This window comes from Hyaena hyaena, unplaced genomic scaffold (genome assembly GCF_003009895.1).
Source record: "Hyaena hyaena isolate Hyena2069 unplaced genomic scaffold, ASM300989v1 scaffold_80, whole genome shotgun sequence".
NCBI classification, from domain to species: Eukaryota; Metazoa; Chordata; class Mammalia; order Carnivora; family Hyaenidae; genus Hyaena; species Hyaena hyaena.
The window spans coordinates 1180012-1200322 of NW_024080712.1; the positions used below are offsets into that span (position 1 = coordinate 1180012).

General features: G+C 39.6%; 1 protein-coding gene across 2 annotated transcripts in view; it reads left to right on the plus strand.

The window, feature by feature from the left end:
* GLRA2 (glycine receptor alpha 2) overlaps positions 1-20311 on the plus strand; it is a 179917-nt gene that overhangs the window by 71441 nt on the left and 88165 nt on the right. For both annotated transcript variants that reach the window (XM_039233918.1, XM_039233919.1), the window contains exons 5-7: positions 3972-4054; positions 7290-7427; positions 9104-9318. In XM_039233918.1, the coding sequence (XP_039089849.1) occupies positions 3972-4054; positions 7290-7427; positions 9104-9318 (436 nt within the window). The remainder of the gene's footprint in view (positions 1-3971; positions 4055-7289; positions 7428-9103; positions 9319-20311) is intronic.

The following is a 20311-nucleotide window of genomic DNA, read 5'->3' on the forward strand; positions in this document are numbered from 1 at the left end:
GTTCTTTTTTTTTCCCCCCCCCCTGGGTCTCTGTCTGGCTTCAGAATCAAAGTGATACTGGCTTCACAAAATGAGTCCGGAAGTTTTCCTTCGATTTCTATTTTTTGGAATAGCTTGAGAAGAATGGGTATTAATTTTGTTTTAAATGTCTGGTAGAATTCCCCAGGGAAGCCATCTGGTCCAGGGTTCTTATTTGTTGGGAGATTTTTGATAACTGATTCAATTTCTTCACTTGTTATGGGTCTCTTCAGATTTTCTATCTCTTCCTGTGTGAATTTTGGTAGTGAGTGTGTGTTTAGGAATCTGTCCATTTCTTCTCTAAGTTGTCCAATTTGTTGACAGATACCATACTTTTGCACATATAGGAGCATTAAGAGGAACTTAATGGAGGACCATGGGGGAGAAGAAAGGGAAAAATAGTGGGGGAGAGGGAGGGAGGCAGGCAAACCATGAGAGACTCTTGAATGCTGAGAACAAACTGAGGGCTGATGCGGGTGAGGAGGAGGGGAAGTGGGGTGATGGGCATGGAGGAGGGCACTTGTGGGGATGAGCTCTAGGTGTTATATGGAAACCAAATTGACAATAAACTATTTAAAAAATAAATAAAATAAAAATTGTAAGTAAAAGAGAATATTATATGATTCCACTCATATGTGGAATTTAAGAAACAAAACACATGAACATAGGATAAGGGAAGGAAAAATAAAATAAAAATAGAAAGGGAGGGAAACCATAAGAAATTCTTGTTTTTAATGTTTATGTTTGAGAGAGAGAGAGAGAGAGAGTGGGAGCAGAGAGAGAGAGAGACCACACAGAATCCAAAGCAGGCTCCTGGCTCCCAGTTGTCAGCATAGAGTCTGACATGGGGCTTGAACTCATGAACTGCATAATACTTATTTTTGAGAGAGACAGAGAACATACATGTGTGTATACATACACAAGTCACAGAGGGGCAGAGAGAGAGGGAGACAGAGAATCTGAACCAGGCTCCAGGCTCTGTGCTGTCAGCAACAGCCCAACGTGGGGCTCAAACCCCTCAACCATGAGGTCATGATTTGAGCTGAAGTTGGACTAAAGACTGAACCACCCAGGTTCCCCTGTAAGAGACTCTTAAACACAGAGAACAAACTGAGGATTGCTGGAGGGGAGAAGGGTGGGGCGATGGGCTAAATGGGTGATGCACGGAGCTTGCTGGGATGAGCACTGGGTGTTACGTGTCAGTGTTGAATCACTAAGTTCTACTCCTGAAACCATTATTACACTATATGCTGACAAATTTGGATTAAAATAAAAAAAAAAAATAAGGGTGCCTGGGTGGATCAGTCGGTTAAGCGTTCAACTTTGGCTCATGCCATGATCTCACAGTTGGTGGGTTCCAGCCCTGCAAGGGGTTCTTTGTCTGTACTGACAGCTCAGAGTCCAGAGCCTGCTTCAGATTCTGTGTCTCCCTTTCTCTCTGCCCCTCCTCCACTTGTGCTCTGTCTCTGTCCCTCAAAAATAAATTAAAATGTTAAAAAATTAAGAATAAAATAATAAAAGTATTTTTACGTATTAAAATAAACTTTACAAAGAATATTAAAATTGAGTTGTTTCCAATAACTGATGAAATACGGTTGAATTATTGCTGCTGTTTCATAAAGCTATATTCATTTCCATGATTATTATTTTCTAATTTCTTAAAGTAAACTTTTCAAAATCGTGATGAAATTTCCAAAGTTTCTGGTTTTGATTCACTTAAATTATGCACATGCCCCCTCATTATTTTTGTATGATGAACCTATTTTTGTTTGACAAAAATATTTCCAGTTTGAAAAATGGGAGGGAGAGAATAAACAGATTCTCACTGTGTTGGTAATAAAACCTGTATCCGTAGATCCTGTTGAGGTCTTTTTCCTCTTAATAAAGGGTCAGATTTTAAAAAGTTTTTGATTACTAGAAATTTTCTCTCTGATTCTTTTCCTCTGCCCTTAAAGAGTTCATGCCATTAGTCTCAATAATATAGTGTTTTCCAAAAAGTAAAGTCTTCATGACATGAAAAAAATCTAAATATCTGTATCTACATTTATATCTATATCTCTAAATTAACTCTACGATTGACAAAAATTATTTTTCTTGCCTAAAATGTTATTTTTAATTCAGATACTTAAAAACTCAAAACGATTATTTTTTCCTTTAGAAACGTAGTATTTGTGTTCTCAGAACAGCCCACAGAAGCTAGGTAATTTGTTTAGCAACAAAGGTGAAATACCGTATGCTTAAGGCAAAATTTTAATAAAACAACAAAGGGATTACCAGATAGTACAGAATTTTATAATTTTACCTTCCAGCTATTGTTTGAACAATAGGGTTGTTTAATTATGTGAAGATGGACATCTTCAAATCGCCTCTATTTTCAACACAGATAATGCAGAATAAAGAGTAAAAACACAATATGAATCATCCCACCAACCAGAAATACTTTTAATATAGCCGGTTTCCTTCCAAGATTGAAAATATTTTTATAGAATTGAAATGACAATGCATTCTTTGGTGTGTTGCTTTTCTCAATCACTGTTGCATTTTAACAATTTTGAGGAGTGTCAGCACAGACTCTTCACTTAATCTCACTTCGAATCCCAGACATTTTCTTGCTTTAACATAAGTGTGCCATTACTTTTTGCTTTGTGTTGGCTTGCATGGGATGGATAAAATGAAGCAGAGAAAGGAAAGAGAAGAGAACCAGAAAAGGAGAGCAAGCATGAGAATGACAGTAAGGAGAGTTTAGGTATTAGGGCAAGCACCAGAGGGTCCTGTGCCTACAAAAGATGTTTGAGAGAAAATGAACAGAATTTGGAGCAGTGACATTTAGAATATGGGACAAATACTATATGTTTGCATGTATAGGAGGATTAGGAGGAACTTAACGAAGGACCATGGGTGAGAAGAAGGGGAAAAACAGTGAGGGAGAGGCAGGGAGGCAAACCACGAGAGACTCTTGAATGCTGAGAACAAACTGAGGACTGATGGGTGTAGGGGGGAGGGGGGAGATGGGCATGGAGGAGGGCACTTGTGGGGATGAGCACTGGGTGTTATATGGAAACCAACTTGACAATAAGCTATTTAAAAAAAAAAAGGCATGCTAATATTGGAGCTAAATGGGAATAAGCATCATTTTATCCTACCCCATCAGTTGATAAGGAGATGAATGTTTATTGAGTTTAAGGTCTTGCTTAGGGGAAAGAAAGAGTTTGAGGCAGTATTGGGAAGGGAACCCAGATCTGCTGATTCTCAATATTAATTTCCTTCCTTACATTTCTGAGGTACAGAAGAAGTGAAGACCAAGAGGTATGTACCATCTCCTTGAGGACTAAACAAGGAAATGGTGGAAAAGAGAGAGCAGCTCAACCAATACCTTGAAACAAGGCATAGTCAGAGCTGGCTAGGGCTCTGAAAAGTTAAGGAAAGAGGAAAGGAGAAGCAGAGTAGCCTTTCTTGGGTGCAGAGGTCAAGACCACCATCCTTAAATGGTTTTTTCAGCTCAAGCATTATTTGCTCCAGATTTGTCAAAATTCTAGAATAAGTACTACAATATACTGTTAACCTATCCATGTGCATTAGCAAGAGAAGAGTTAAGCATCTGCCCATTTTACGGAAGGAGAACCAATGCTGATCACAACCATTGTTCTCATTACACTATTTCTCAGGTGCTCATTTTGATTCTAGAATAAACTTGAGATCACTGAGGTGGGAGTCAGAGGCTAGAAGCTGGGAAATAGAGAGTAAGGGGCTATAATGAAATTCTACAATATTCTTAAAATTTAGCAATGACTACTTGTTCATTTGAAAAAGAGAAAGCACTGCTCTGAGAGATTGGATTTCATTCTTTGGATCAATGGCACTTTGCTTAATGTCAAGTGTGTTTTCGGTTTGTTCCTCAAGAATCAGACCTCACTGATCTAAAACCTGTTTTTAATTTTTTTTTCTTTGCTAAGACTCACCTTGACCTTATCCTGTCCCATGGACTTGAAGAATTTTCCAATGGATGTCCAGACTTGTACAATGCAGCTGGAGAGTTGTAAGTTCCAACTGTCGAAATGACTGCCTTCCTGTTTTAACCAATGACCTGGTTCTTTTAGTGTGTCATTAAGAAGAAAGGACCCATAAGACTCATTCTTTACCCATTACCAACTCCCAAGGCCCTGATGGAAGGACAAACAAGTGTGTGCGCAAGTCTCCTACAGAGACAGTCTTTCAAAGTAAAATGCCAAGTAACTCACCCTTCCTCAAAACACAAACCTGATTTAGTAGCTTTTATTTGAAATAAATAAATAAATAGCTTTTTTATTTGAAATAAAAATGTGTCCTGGGAAAATTAAGATTATTAGTCAATCTCTAAAATGAATCACTCTCTAATCAGAAAATTGTATTTCTTTCTACGTTATGCTCATAAAGCCCATCACCCCAAAGGAATTTTGGCAGGAAGGGATACCTGATTTGAGGACAAGATACAGGGACCTTCGCCAGAGGAGGGTGAAAGAATGGGGGGCTAGAGAGTATAGGGAAGAAAAGGCATTTCCCTTAGAACGGCAGTGGATCCACAAAGGCATGGGGAAGTAAATAGAGAAATGCTATCTACTTTGTCCCATTTATGCCCTAGTCCTGATGTCACTGAAATCTTTGACATGTGCCATAAGTTGCTGATGCCTCCAAGGTAATGGGATCTTTAGGCAAGAGACATGAAATGTTTTTCTGGCTTGCTCTGTCACTTTCTCTGTTTGTAAAATGCAGAGAATAACAAGTGCTACTGACTTACAGGGATGTTAGGAGATTTAATGAGGCGAGGGCAAGGAAATACTTTTAACTTCTTGGTTTAGACAAATAATAAAGATTAAAAAGACATGTCACCTACTATTAAAAAAGAGGCAGTCACAGGGTTTCCTACTGATCACTTGATATCACTGTAGATTTCCCTTGAAATTCCCTACAGAAATAAACAAAATAATGAAATGCCTTTGTTTTAAGAAGTTGTCAGGGATAAAATGAGAATTTCTGATTTACAATCGGCTTTACGTATTTATTTTTTCCCTATTGCCCCTTCTCTTGAGAGGAAAGTTGAGAAAAACATTTTCTTATATAATGGTTCCTTCTTTGTGTCTTCTCTACTGCTCCAAACTCTCCCCTGCCTCGACCCAACACTTATTTTCTCTGCAGAACAGCAACCTTAGCTGTCATCTGAGGCTTCTCCAAGACTTAAAAAAACTCCAATTAGTAAATATGCTTGGTTCTTGCTGCCCTGGAAGTAATGAAATCAAAGAAGCAGTGGTGTGTTTACCACTACCTTTGAATGGGAAGGGTTGCAATTATTCCTTACTTTTTTACCCTCATATTACTTCCTTCCTCCTTCCCTGTCTCTTTCCCTCTTCTTTCTGTCCCAGTGTGGGACTTCAGGATGGATGGCAACAAATATTGTGGTGGCCAGTGAGAAACTTGCCAGAGAAGGATGTGGGGCTACAAGCATGTGGGGATATGAGCTTTTTGTGCTTGCTGGAGACACCCAAGAAGTACTCATATAGTGTAGGAGTGCAAGAGATAGGGTTGGCCATTCTCTTAGTGGAACATCAATGCTTGTACAGGGTTCTCTTGTAATTCCTTGACTTCCATGTTCTCCTTTTTGGCTCTGGATAGAAAAGGTGGCCCAAAGAAAGAGGAAAGTAGGTTCCAATTAACTTTGCCATTGATTTCTGGGTAGCTTTGGTGAATCACTATCTTGCAGTAAACAAGAATAAGAATCTATCAACTTAATAAATATGCTGAAGTTATTGGTCAACCAAGACCTCACATAATCTCCCTTGTCCTCCTCACTCTCATTTTAGAGTTCAAATATCACAAGCAAAGTGGGAAGGGAGAGAAATGATGCCTGAAGGTATAGCAGCTTTCATTTCTAGGGTGAGAAAAGATCCAGAAGCACTTAACCAGATAACGACATAGTTAGCAGGAGCTTGGAAACTACGAGCTAACTTTGGTTTAATAAACTGATAATAATCTTACTTTGGATGGTTCAAAAGTCACATAACAATAGGACCTTACATAATGAAGAATCTGTTTTACTCCATGTTAACCATTGGGATGAGTGTGCCCATTTAGTAAGATAGTAGCACACATGAATATTCTTGATTTGCATTATTCTATGACTTCCTTTTAGGTTACCTGCCTACATTATTCCCCACTTGGTAAAGTAACAGAAGATTGAACATAAGGACTTTAAGATATGCTTTCTGAAAACAAAGCTAATTTACCCTAGAAGAGGGGCCACACTTGCTTGCAATGGGAGTGTTTTAGGCAGCCCTGTGATGAATTTATTCTCATCTAAAAAAAAAGAGAAGAAGAATGCTTTTCATTTGAAATACTAAGCCTGGTGACATGAATCAAATTGCCTTCCTGGATTGTCAGATACAGCTCTTTCAAGTAAAGACAATCATCAAAGGAATTTTATGTTTATTTACTTGTTTGTTCTTCAGAAAGATTCAGTAAATACAATGGGTGGAAGAAAATGGACTTTATGGAATCCATTCTCCCATTACACAGAAATAAATCATTCAGAAGGTTTGCTCTCTTCAACATCTTTGACTCCAATGACATGTAGTTGTCATGATGAATGTAGCTATTTTATTAAAAATGTTCTTGGACTCCTGGGTGGCTCAGTCGGTTGTGTATGACTGCGGCTCAGGTAATGATCTCACAGTTTGTGAGTTCAAGCCCCACAATGGGCTCACTGCTGTCAGCGCAGAGCCCACTTCAGATCCTCTGTCCCCATCTCTCCCTGCCCCTCCCCTGCTCATGCGCTCTTTCTCTCTCAAAAATGAATAAACATTTTTTTTTTTTACAAATAGTTTATTGTCAAATTAGTTTCTACATAACACTCAGTGCTCATCCCCAAAGTGCCCTCCTCCATGCCCATCCCCCCCCCCCCCCCCCCCCCATCAGTCCTCAGTTTTTGTCAGCATTCAAGAGTCTCTCATGGTTTGCCCCTCTCCCTTTCCCCCACCATTTCCGCCCTTCTTCTCCCCCTTGTTCCTCCATCAAGTTCCTCCTAATCCTCCTATACGTGCAAACATATGATATTTGTCCTTCTCTGCAGGAAAGAATATCCAATGGAAAAAATAAACATTTATTTTTTAAAAGATGCTCTTGAATTGACTGAGTATGTGTCTGCTTTAGATGGATTGCTTGTTTGTTTTTTTACATAGCTAGGCTTTCAAGCTTTCTTGAAAAGATGCATTCAATTTTTCACTATGATTTGTTTACTCCAGTTGGGTACACGATGAATGACCTGATATTTGAGTGGTTAAGTGATGGTCCAGTTCAAGTTGCTGAAGGACTGACCCTGCCTCAGTTTATTTTGAAGGAAGAGAAGGAACTTGGCTACTGCACAAAGCACTACAACACTGGTAAGCTTCCTTTCAGCTGCTAACCCCAAGCAGACTCCATCTGCAGTAGTGTGGAAGATCCACATATCACCTTAATTGCTATCTCTTTACCAAGAAAGTGAAGCTACAAGGCACAGACCTGGGCTTGGCTCAAAACCCCACTACAGATAAGATGCCTGTACCCTCTGGAATAAGTCAGTGGGCACAGTAGGTAATGTCTCCAAAATGGAGAGAGAAAAAAAAACCCCACCAGATTTGGGAGTCTTTTACTGTTCTCTGTTCTCTTACTGACCATCTGGTGTCAAATGAATCCAAGGAAATGTGCACAAGACCTTGTGCATAGAGCAGGCAATGCATAAATTCTGGCCCATCTCTGGCATCCACTCTTGACACTGGATCCTCAAGTCAGTTTGTAGTCTCTGACTTAGTGGGAGGGGAGTAACTACCTAGGTCTTTGTAAATTCAGGAGTACAGTTGCTGGGCTCTCTAGTCCTGGACAGTAATAGGAATTTGGATGAAAATCGGCTGGCAGGAATTCAGCCGGCTCTAAAGTCATGCACTGTTAGTGGTGCTGGTAGACACATGGGGCGGGGGAGAATGTGAGGTGGTGCTAAGAAGCGGGTGTACGTTGTTACCTGGAAGATCATGCCTGCCCAGTAAACTTGATGGCTTTTCCTATGAATGTCCCAGTCTTTGATACCACATAGGCTGACCATGGAGAGGTAAGCTAGACAGGATGGTTTGTTCAGTGACTGCCCCAGGTCTCTTGCTGAACAGAATGTTCATGAACACCTATTCTTGTAGTCAATAGTGCTTCTTAGGAAGTGACCAAAACCTGATTCCAAGATGTTTTTCCTGACTAAGAGGATCCAACCTTATCTCTTATAATTGGTGTGGACTAAACCAAATTAGCTTCCAAGTTTCTGACTCCAAACCAATTAAAGAAGAAAAGTGGCGAGCGGTAGGAACTTGTGTCTCTTCATAGTATGCCAAAAGTTTTAATGTCTTTGTACACACTTCTTTTTTTTTTTTATAAGTAATGTAACACTGTGCACAGATTGTAGGAATATTCTACATGTCCTCAAGCAATTACCCAGAAGGCTAGGAAACTGTTACAATGACTAGATTATATGCATGGCATATACAAATATACATTTTTCTCTTATTATGGCTAGCACAAAGACAGATACACCATTATCCAAATGCTTTGAGAGCTCCATGTAAACTTTATGATTTTCAACTGTTACATATTATACGCTATATATTTTATGCCATACATATACGCTGCAGGTTATATATTCTATGTTACATATTACATATTTTAGCCTCACAAAATGTGAATATTTCTACTGGTCAGTTTCTGATAGTCTTGAAAATTCTGAAACTCTGTCTAAATAATCAAGCTACAACAAGCACAGAGTTAGAAAATGAAATATGCCATGTGGTTTGGGTCCAATGACTCTTTAGATCACTCATTCTCCCCACTGTTACTTCATTACTGGTTGATTTAAAAAAGAGTTGAATTGGTTATATAGGGTGAGTATTTGATGCAATCTTCCAAATGCACTAGTAATACTCTTAAAACAACAACAACAACAACAACAACAACAACAGCAGCAGCAGCAACAACAACAGTGGGAGGCTGGAATGGGAAAGAAATTTGAACTGGATTTTAAACCATTATTTCCTGCTTGCAGGCAAGTTTACCTGCATCGAGGTAAAGTTTCACCTGGAGCGCCAGATGGGGTATTATTTGATCCAGATGTACATCCCCAGTCTGTTGATAGTCATTTTGTCCTGGGTCTCCTTTTGGATAAACATGGATGCAGCCCCTGCTAGGGTCGCACTGGGCATCACCACCGTCTTAACGATGACCACCCAGAGTTCAGGCTCCAGGGCCTCTCTGCCAAAGGTAAGAAATCTCCTCACTTGACAAGTGACTGGGGGTAGGGGGGGAGCACTTGTCAAAGGTTTTGTGGGCTGGTACATTTTGTGAGGACAGAAATGTTTGCCATCCTGTGGTACTGTGGAAGGTGTAACACAGTAAGAGAATGGAGAGCTGGGTTTGAGACAATTAGAGCTCTGAGGACCCAGGGGAAACTCCTATTTAGATGAATTAGGGGACACGGGGAATAACGGTTGACAGAGAAGAGGAGTGAGTGGAGGCAGAAACACGGCTCAGGAATTATGTCTAAGAAGCCCTTGAGTGACTGTGACCTCAAGCGCTCATGGGCCATGAAGCTTGCAGGAATCAGAGTCAGATTGATGCAACTTATGCTGTACTTCCCAGTATTTATTGGTGAGGCCATGGTGATTCATACGCTCAGTGAAGTCATTTACAGCAATAAAAGTTTGAATTAAGCTCCTGGAAATTTACACAGAAAATCAATACCAATGAGTATATATGAGAAATAAATGTAAATATTGGAGTGCAGCAAATCAGATACATGAATCGCTATGCCTTAAGTTACCTTAATGGCTGACACGCAATTATTTTTGAGGGACATAGTTGCCTAGAGAAGGAACAGTGGTGTCATCCAAGATGGTGAAAATTGTGGCAACTACGGGAGGTGGACAGAGAAGTATGAGGTGGATAACAGGTACACAGAGACATTTTGTGGCACTTCAGGTAATAATCCATAATGGCTGTATAATTTATTTTTATGTAAGGGAAGGCCCTCCATATTTGTAAATATTGCTTAAGCAAGTGACGATAAATGTCCTGTTTGCGAAATGTCCCAGCACCCCAGAAGTGTGCCTATGTGGGTTTCCTTTTCACTGAGTACATTTAGCCTCTGTCTTCAATTTTCTAGGAGTGTGAGTTCAATTTAGTATTCACTGTATACTGTCTTATACTGGTTGAGCAGTCTCTCCAAAACCTAGTTCCAGAAAATAATTGAGATATAATCTTTGCTGGCTTGAGCTTATGTTTAGTCGTGCTGTATTTGACATGAGATATGTGAGATCATGTTCCACATTATCTTCTATGTTGGAAGACAAGATGACATATGGAAGAGGCCCGTGGCCACAATGAAGATGGACTGAATACGGGGGAAACGGTTATACCAACTTTCCAAGTTCTATGCCTCCAAAGATAAATATCATATTTGTATGCTAATAGAGAGAGGGATAGATCCATCTCTGATACTTGTTAATTTTCTAGAATAGCAAATAGTACACAATACTTGCGTTGTATTTCTATCAAAATACAGATATCAGAAATACTAACAGCTTCTTTTCTGGCTATGTAATCACAAATCAATTTTACCTAACAAAAATCCTAATCCACTGTGTGTCCATTCTCAAACAGGTTCATTGGCTTATTCCTTGTTAGTTATTAGTTATAGCCATCACTGCATGCCATGCCATTAAACCTCAGGATGCACAAAACATGTAATTTACAATTTAATAGACAGCTAAAGTATTGGTGAGAAATTGTAAGCAGATAATGTCAAAATGTAAGACATGTTATTGCCTCCAAACTTACATTGCTGTGAAAAAAAAGTAGTCATTTATTTCCAGAATGGGAGCTTGAGTTTTTATAAATTTGTTATTCATTCTAATTAGCTATTATGATTCTACATCAATGGTCAAAACTATTGCTAAACAAATGGTCACTGATCAGTGATCTATGTACTTAGAGGCAATTAGGAACTCAGATAAAGCAAAAAATGGTGTAATCCAAAATCATTTTCTACATGGCTCTGAAATTGTAGTGGTTCTCCCTTTGATATAAGCAGGTTCATCTTCCTACGTGTATTTTTCTTACGCTATTATTAAACATGGTTGGATCTCAACTGACTGCGGGGAGATGTGACTCATAGAGATGACAGTGAGAAAGGAGAATGGGATAAAAAGTGAGTTCCGGAAAATAAAGAATTGACCATACACTTACACACACACACACACACACACACACACACACACACACACACACACACGGACTCATTTTGATTTATAAACACTGCAGTCCCCAAGCAGATGCCCCACTGTGTTGACTGCTGACTGTACATTGCCTAAAGCAATGGCCTTTACAGAGTAGGCATACACCTTGCACTTTAAAAGTAAGACATGCATATTATAGAAAAAATAGAAAACAGAAAATATCATCCAGGAAATAACTGTTGTGAAGATGTTGGCATATTTCCTTTTAGCCTTTTTTCTACAGACATTTGTAGACAAACCCACAGACATCCATACACAGAAAACCGGATCAAACTTTTAGAGTTATATACTATCTGCTATTTCCACAGCATTAAAAATCTATCATGAACATAATTTGCCATGACCTAATTGTCTATCTGGCATATTAATCATCATTTATTTTACTATCTTGGAAATTTAGGATTTTATTGCTTGCTTTTCTAAGTGTGATCATTATAAATATATTCGTTTAGAGGGCTTGTGTCTCACTATGTTCTTAAAGACATGGGCATATATTTTTAAACCTTATTTTGCAATGGATAAAAAGAAGGAACTGAAGATGATTAGAGCAAAGGAAGTATGATCTGTAGGAAGATGCCCAATATCTTCTATTCAGGCAGAAACTTTGTCTTGTTCATCACATTAACTTTAGCACCTAGAACAGTATGTGACTTACAATAGATGATGGACAAATCCTCATTGAGTGGATAAAGAAATTAATGAACAGCCATGTTCCCCCACGTAAAACCATGCAGAAGACAGACTAAAAACAGAATCTATGGTAAAAGGTTTTTCAACAGAAAATATTAGAGTCCTAATATATGAAACAATCTCATAAAATATTATATACACTACAGAGGAATGGAATTTCTCTAAAGGACTATGTCTTCCTTTCCAGAAGTTCTCAAGTAGCCTTTGAGAAGAATATATCCACAAATACATATTTTGAAACACAGGCAGGCCTCCTGAATCTAAATCTTAAAGCCTTCATTTCATTCAACCCTTCTAAGCCTGCTTCCTCATTTCTAAAGTGAGAATAACCTTATCTACCCATTTCAAAAACGGAACTAGGATACAATGAGGCATTATTTATATAAATTGTTTAGCCCAGTTTTTGTACATGGTAGGCGCTCAAATCATTCTGGTTGTTGTTATTGTTCCCTGTCCATAATGTAAAAGAAAAGACTGCTCCATGGGATGGGAGAATATATTAGAAGACTCATAAAGGGCTTTATGAGTAGAAGATACCATGTTCTTTGGATGCCCCATTACTTGGTTATAGTCATGCTGCCAATGAGATGAGCCAATGTTTGTTATATGCATGCGTGTGTGTATGTGCGCATGCCCATGGATGTGTTTTTCACAGGTAGGCAATTTATTGAATGGGTTAAGCTCTAGATGGTCTGAATAAGCAATGGCTTTGTTTTTCTCCAATCACTGCCATTAAATATCCTCACTTGGTTCTGCTTTCCCTGTTCCTGGAGGACTTTAGAAAGATCCCATAGATTCACAGTTATTACATGCCATGCCATTAGACCCAGAATGAACAAACATCTGCTTTACAATCTAATAGACAGCTGAAGTATTGGTGATAAGTACTTCAGCACAGCCCATTATCAGATTTTCAAACAATCAGCTAGCTTGAAATAAAACTTCAGTCTCAAAACCAATTCAATGCTCTTTCCCTCCCTTGTCCCCAGCCCAGGCCTAACCTTCGGCTTGAAGATGTGCAGCGAGGTGGGGGTGTTGTCTGTTCTGTCATAGTTCCTCCTTCTGCTTTTCCAATTCTCTTCCCCATTCTTGTTGCTTGCCTCTCCCCTGTTGAGGGATGAGGGAAAGAATGGATGGAAGAAAGTTATGCGTGACTGATTCTATTTTGTTCTAACCCTTGCCTTCTCTAATGGCAAGCCTCCAAATGCTGGCTTTCTTGTCAGGTGAATGTGAGTTCCTTGGTAATTCCTGGGGAACTTGCACACTACACCATTCCTGGATGAATAATGCAATTTCTAGCTGGTGTCATAATCTCCTCTTATCTACCACCTCCTAGCAGCATATCCAGTAAAACTTCTTACTCCCAGAGCTCCCTTACTCAAGTAGATAGCCCTCCTGGTTGACATGTTTTCAAGATGGTTCACATCTATCTTCCATGCCATGCATTTGGCCCACCAAGAATGTGTGTCCATTGCCTTGCTAAATAGTGGAAATGTAACTTAACTATTAACCGTTACACTTTTACTCCACCATTTTGGGTACTCCAGCTAGCCCACTGCCTTCAGAATTTATCCAGGTAAGAAACAAGTATCAGTGCTCATGTTTTCATATAAAACCCAAACTACTGAGGACACCTGACAGGTGTTCCTAGTAACATTTTTACTCTCTGATCCAGGAGCAACCTGTTGGAATTTCATCAGCTCAGCCGATACACAACATGTGCAGGAGATGCCGATCTCTTCCCTTGCGGGGGTGGGGGCAAACCATCCTCTCCCTATTTTTAGGAGAAGAGAGAAAATCCTACAGCCCTGTTAATACCCACAGATTCTACCACTTCAATTAGTTCTTTTCAAAGGTCAAGTCTTCTGGAATAATCCAGGATGTTGGGTGCAAAGTTCTCTAGATAGAATTTGCTTTGTTCTAGCAAGTCCTATATCCTTCATGCATATGTGTAGTCTCCCTTCAGAGTAAGGATTTAGTTGAAATTCTGAGACAACAAGAATATCCTCTTCCTATACTGTCACACTTATACATAAACACACTTAATTTTAGAGCTTTATCCCTATGAGGGCAAGGACTCCATTGATGATGTCCATGTTTACATACCCAACACTTAGCACAACATCTAGCTCAGTAAAGTAGTAGTAGGTGCCCAGTAAAGAGCAGGTTACCGAATGAATAAACAGTATTAAAAAGACTTATGGTATTCCGGGTGTAATTTAATTGGTGATTCATTCATCCATTCATTTATTCAACAAGCATTTATTGAATGTTTTCACTGTGCCACCCATTGTGCTAGGAGCTAGGTAAATCAAAGATAAATAAGGTTGTCATTTAGTATGCCAGAGACAGAAACTTGCAATGGTGACTATTAAATGATGTGGAATATAAAGACGTCCAGAAGGATGCCGAACCTATTAAATGAAGGAGGGAGAAGTAGAGGAAGAGGCAAGGGCTTGGAGGAAGAGAGCCAGAGAGGGAGGGAGAGAAGGAGTAGTGCTGGGAAAACGGCCTGAAGGAGGGAGCCTGAGCTGAATCTATGAAGCATATTAAATAGGTAAAGTAGGAGGTGGTAAAGGCTATTCCAGGCAATAAGGACTTCCTACTCATAATATTTGGGCTACACTCATAACATAAGCTTTTCTAGAAGACACTCTGGGCAGGTTTCCAACATGCTTCAGAAATTTTAAACACATTTCAAGTAAGAAACTTGTGTTTATTGATTCCAAGTTAATTTCCTGCTTTCCTGCCAACCAAAGCTCTTTGTGGTTTTTGTTTTGTTTGGTCTGGTTTTGTTTGGTTTGATTTGGTTTTTCAAAAGTTCAATCTTTTCCCTAAATACAGGAAAATGAAATACCAGCATGATATCTGTTTCATAGGTGCCTTTCCATTTGAAGCTGTAAAATTGTTTGTTTGTTGTTTTTAAATATACATCTCTGCCAACCTCCAAGAAGCTGTTCTGCTGGTAATGTTCCATTCGGAGCACAAAACCCCGAGTGGTAGACTGAAGGCTGGGTGTACTCTTGTCTTTCCGACCCACGGGAAAATATCAGGGTAAAGTGAATAGAGGGCTGTGGGATATGAGGTAGGCTATGAGCATGGCAAACAGGGTTAAACAATTATTTTTCTTTGCTCTGTTTGCTCTTATTTCTGAATGATTTGCTGCCACTCCTAAGTGTGTCTTGAGTCCCCATTTGTAGCTGCAGCCCAGAGACTGCGGAGGTGAGAGCTAGCGTTGGTAGGGGAGAGTGGGGGTGATGTGGTGTGCAGGTGACTCTGACAGATCCATAACCATCTCCTTTAAAGCAAGGATCGAGAGGTATTATCTTTGGCCATCATTAACAGAGATGCCCTATTTCCTATATAAGCAAATTTCCCCTTACTTTTCAGCCATCTGGTCAACTAAGACCAGCTGGACCATTTCAGGCAGCTGCCAAACCCAGGACAGCTTGGAGTTTAAAACAAAAGAAGCTTACTATGTTTGGTCTTGCCTTATTTCCCACGAGAATGTCTCTAGCTAGAGGCTTCAGTAAGAGAAACTATGAAAGCAGTAAGGCTGATACCTACAAAAGTTCTGAAATAAGAATCTGTCTGAATGTCTGTTTTAACTCTAAAAGGCAAAGATGATTGCTCCTTGAAAAAGGTACATCCCCAGCTAATTGGAATAAATTCCCTAGGTCAGACTGATATTTCTGGAAGATGATAGGACAAATTTTGTCTTGTAAAAATCAGGATTTTACTTAGTTTTTGGATAAAACATTGAAAAGTAAGAAAGCCAAGCTCTGGCAAATTGATGTGCAGGCCTGTTTGCTCTAGCCAGATGTCTGCATGTACGAGAGACTTTAAAACCTTCCCTTCTGATATTCCCTGAGCCACAGCAAATTGAAGAGTTGATGTAGTGAGTGTGTGATAAAAATATGCAGAGAGATGACGTGTGTGAACTCTCTTGGGACAGAGCTGCAGAATGTTGTTGGCAGCCTTTAGAGGGAAGCTGACAGTGGGAGAAGTTACCCAGGCTGTGCTTCTGCTCAAGTCCTGGTGAGACTCATAAATCTTTTGGGGATAGCATTTTGAGGTTCAGGGTTATTGTTTTTTATTTTTATTCCAGCATAACTAACATACAGTCTTATATTAGTTTCAAGTGTACAATATAGTGATTCAACACTTCCATACATCAACCATTATTCATCACAAGGGCACTCCTTAATCCCCATCACCTATTTCACCCAGCCCCCAACCCACCTCCCCTCTGGAACCCATCAGTTTGTTCTCTAGAGTTAACAGCCTGTTCCTTGCTTTGTCTCTTTCTTTCCTTTGCTCACTTGTTTTGTTTATTAAATTCCATGAGTGAAATCATATGGTATTTGTCTTTCTCTGACTAACTTATTTTGCTTAGCATTATACTGTCTAGCTCCATCCATGTTGTCTCAAGTGGCAAGATTTCACTCTTTTTTATGGCTGAATAATATTCTACTGTGTATATATGCCACATCCTCTTTATCCATTCATCTACCAATGGACACTTGGGCTGCTTCCATATCTTGGCTATTATAAATAATGCTGTAATAAACACAGGGGTAAATGTATCCCTTTGAATTAGTATTTTTGTATTTTTCAGGTAAATACCCAGTAGCATGATTACTGGATCATAGGGTAGTTCTATTTTTAACTTGTTTGAGGTTTCTCAAAAAGTTAAACACAGGATTATTTTGAACTCTCTCTTTCCATTTCACTTAAATGGGTAACTCTATCTGGGTCATACAGCCTAAATGTCTTTGGTTCTTATAAATGCCACACAGTGAGGTAAAAATGAACTATTATGGAATATGTATTACAAAAAGAAACAGAACTTTTAAGACTGATGTATACATAAAATAGATTACAGTTCAGTAAAGTAAAGCAATGGGGTATAGTTTTTACAAAAACGGCTGTAATTATTCTCCTCTCTACATCTGTATGCTTTGTGTCATAGCCACCTCCCACACTGACTGTCAACTTGACTCTGTGACTCGCCTTGGCCTATGGGACAATGGCAAATGTGACATTAGCAGAGACTTTAAAAATGCTTGCATACTGGAGCTAGCTTTCTTCTGTTACTCTTGGGATCCTATAAACACTACCATGTGAATAAGGCCAGGCTAGCCTACTGAATGGTGAGAGACACATGGCCCAGTTATCTCAATTACCAAGATGACAGCCAGCTAACTACCACTTCCTTGCTCACTGGTCTAGGTACACTGGACTCTTGCAGTTTCTTTTTTTTAAATTTTTTTATTTATTTCTGAGAGAGAGAGAGAGAGAGAGAGAGAGCAGGGGAGGGTCAGAGAGAGAGGGAGAAACAGAATCCAAAACAGGCTCCAGGCTCTAAGCTGGCTGTCAGCACAGAGCCTGACATGGGGCTCGAACCCACAAACTGTGAGATCATGATCTGAGCCCAAGTTGGACCCTTAACCGATTGAGCTACCCAGGTGCCCCTCCTGCAGTTTCTTGAATACACCAGGCACATGCTGTCATCTCTGGGCCTCTGCAATGACTGTTCTCTGTGCCTGAAATGTTCTGCCCCCACATATTTACATGATAAACTTTTCCACCTTTTCCAAGTCTTTATTCAAATCCTGCCTTATCAATAAAGCCTGTTTTGGCCTTTATCATCTCACCCATGCCCTCATCAATACCTTGGCCTAACTTTTCTTTTTTTTTTTTTTTTCTCACCATACTTTATTACCTCATAGCATCACTATGACCTATATAAAACTTTATTATGGATTAAATTTACTGTATGTTGCCTGTTTCCCTTAGCTGCGCTATGAACTCCATGATGGCAAAGATCTTTACCTGGCTTGCTCCCTAAAATAGCACCTAGCCTATAGTATATGCTCAGTAAATATTTGTTGATTGAATGAGTAAATATATACAAAAGTCTAGTCACTGTGAAAAATTCATCAAAATTTTCTCTAGGATATAGAATAAAAGGAGCCCACATAGCCAGGGACTCATTTTTCCTTAACTGGCTGGCTATTCATTACCACAGAGAATTCTGGCTGCCTACATTATATTACTGTCACATAATTACATTATTATAAAGTTTCACTTCTCTGGTTGTATCACATAGTGTTATGTTCATTTTTTTTGATACTATTTCTTATAGAGCAATATAACCAAAGAAATAATAATTAAACAGCAATGGTTTAGGTGATGAGAGAGCACACAGACAGGCTATTTTTATCTAAGTGTTGCTTCCTCAGCACTGTCACAACTAATTTGGAAGTTTCTCAGTGTGTTGATGCAAATGTCCATTTCCCCTTCTTGCTCCTTCGGTTTGTTCAGATGCAAGTGTGTTCTCTGAATCCTCATGGAGGCATCTAGGGCTCCCTTCATTTGAGCTCTCTGTAGCCACTTGGGCCAGAGGTGCAGCCCCGACTCTTCCATAGGAGCCCAGTCAGCAGGAAATACTCCCCTTTCTTTACCTAACGAAAACCAAGTGGATTTGTGTTTCCTCTGATTTTAATGTCATCAAAGACTATTTGTGCACTGAAACTTAAGGACTGCTGTGGACTGCATCTAGGACTTGAGAGGCCATGAGCTCTAATCTGAAGCAAACTGTGAAGGTCTAAAGCAAATTATTTTCTCTCCCTCCTCCCAAAAAAGGGGCAATTGCAGTTGCTTTCCAAAGTTGACTATGCCTTAATGAAACCAGAATATCAAAACATTTTCTAAACTACACATGAATTGATCTTCTAAAATCTTACACTTTTGTGTTGTTAGAAGAAAGAGCCTCAGCAATCCTATTAAGGATGTGAAAGCTAGGACTATGAAGGTAAATTCACCTCTCATTTTTAAAGATCTGCTTGAAGTGGATGCCACTTCTTACAAGAAATTGTCCTGGGTCTCCATCAAATGTAAATGGCCCATTTTCCTTGCCTCCATGGCACTTTGTGCTTTTAGATCAATCACTGCATTTTGGGCTTGTGGCTTATTGACCAGGGCCCATGTGTACTTGCCCTATGTTCTTGTAAACCCCTTGTGGAGAGGACCTAGTATTGTTCAAGTCTGCACAACTCATGTGACTTACACAGAAGAAGCCCTCAGTGGTTATTGTTGAAGTATCGTAAGAAGACCGTGTTCAATAATTTCTGATGTTCAGGGATCAGAGTAAGAATTACTGCTGGAGCTTAACTGGCCAGAGAAGAAAGTGTCACTAAAGCAGGGGATCTCAGAGTGTGCCGCACTTGAGAATCAGCTGAGGAGAATTTCAAGCTCTCCCAGACTTCGCCATGGACAAACGATCAAAATATCTGGCAGTAGGATCCAGGCATCGAATTGGCAAAAAAAAATAAATAAATAAATAAAAAAATTGGGGCACCTGGGTGGCTCAGTTGGTTAAGCGTCCGACTTCAGCTCAGGTCATGATCTCACGGTTCGTGGGTTCGAGCCCCACGTCGGGCTCTGTGCTGACAGCTAGCTCAGGGCCTGGAGCCTGCTTCGGATTCTGTATCTCCCTCTCTCTCTGACCCTCCCCTGCTCACACTGTCTCTCTCTCAGAAATAAATAAAAAACATTTAAAAAATTAAAAAAAATTAATGTGTAGCCAGGGCTGAGGCCTGGGGAACATTTCTGGGGAAATGTTTTCAGTGTTTATCATGTACCAGAATGTATATTCATTTAAATTTTACAACAACTCTCTGAACTAGATACTATTACCACCCTCACTTTGGAGATGATGGTACTAAGCCACGGAGGAATTAAATAGCTTGCTCAAGTTCACACAGAGCTAGACCTTGAACCCAGGAAGTCTGACCCTGAGGTGGTATGATTAATCACTATGCCACAGCAACTTGCCTCGTTAACAGTTATTGAGTTCCTTCTTCATACCTGCCGCCTGTGCTAAACCCTTTACAAACATTGTCTCACTGCAAACAGATGACTGCAACTACTACTTTGCATCATCAATTAACAGGCAGGGAAACTGAAACATGGAGTACTTGAGCAATTTGTCCACAGTTATTTTTCTAGCAAGTGAAGAACCAAGATTCAAACCTCCGGTCAATTTAAATCCTCCCAGAGGAAAAACTAAGAATTTTAAGTTCCATCATGCTGTCTGTGCCATGCTAATTACAGGTGGAAGCTTTTGACTGGGAGATAAGTTATTTTCCAGGCTCTGAAATCCCTCTATTTGGCTAGGCATATTGTAGTCACTGTATATTATATGCAGTTGGCATCTCTGTGCATCATTTTGGTAAAGAGACAATGCTTGCCTGATTGCCCTCTTT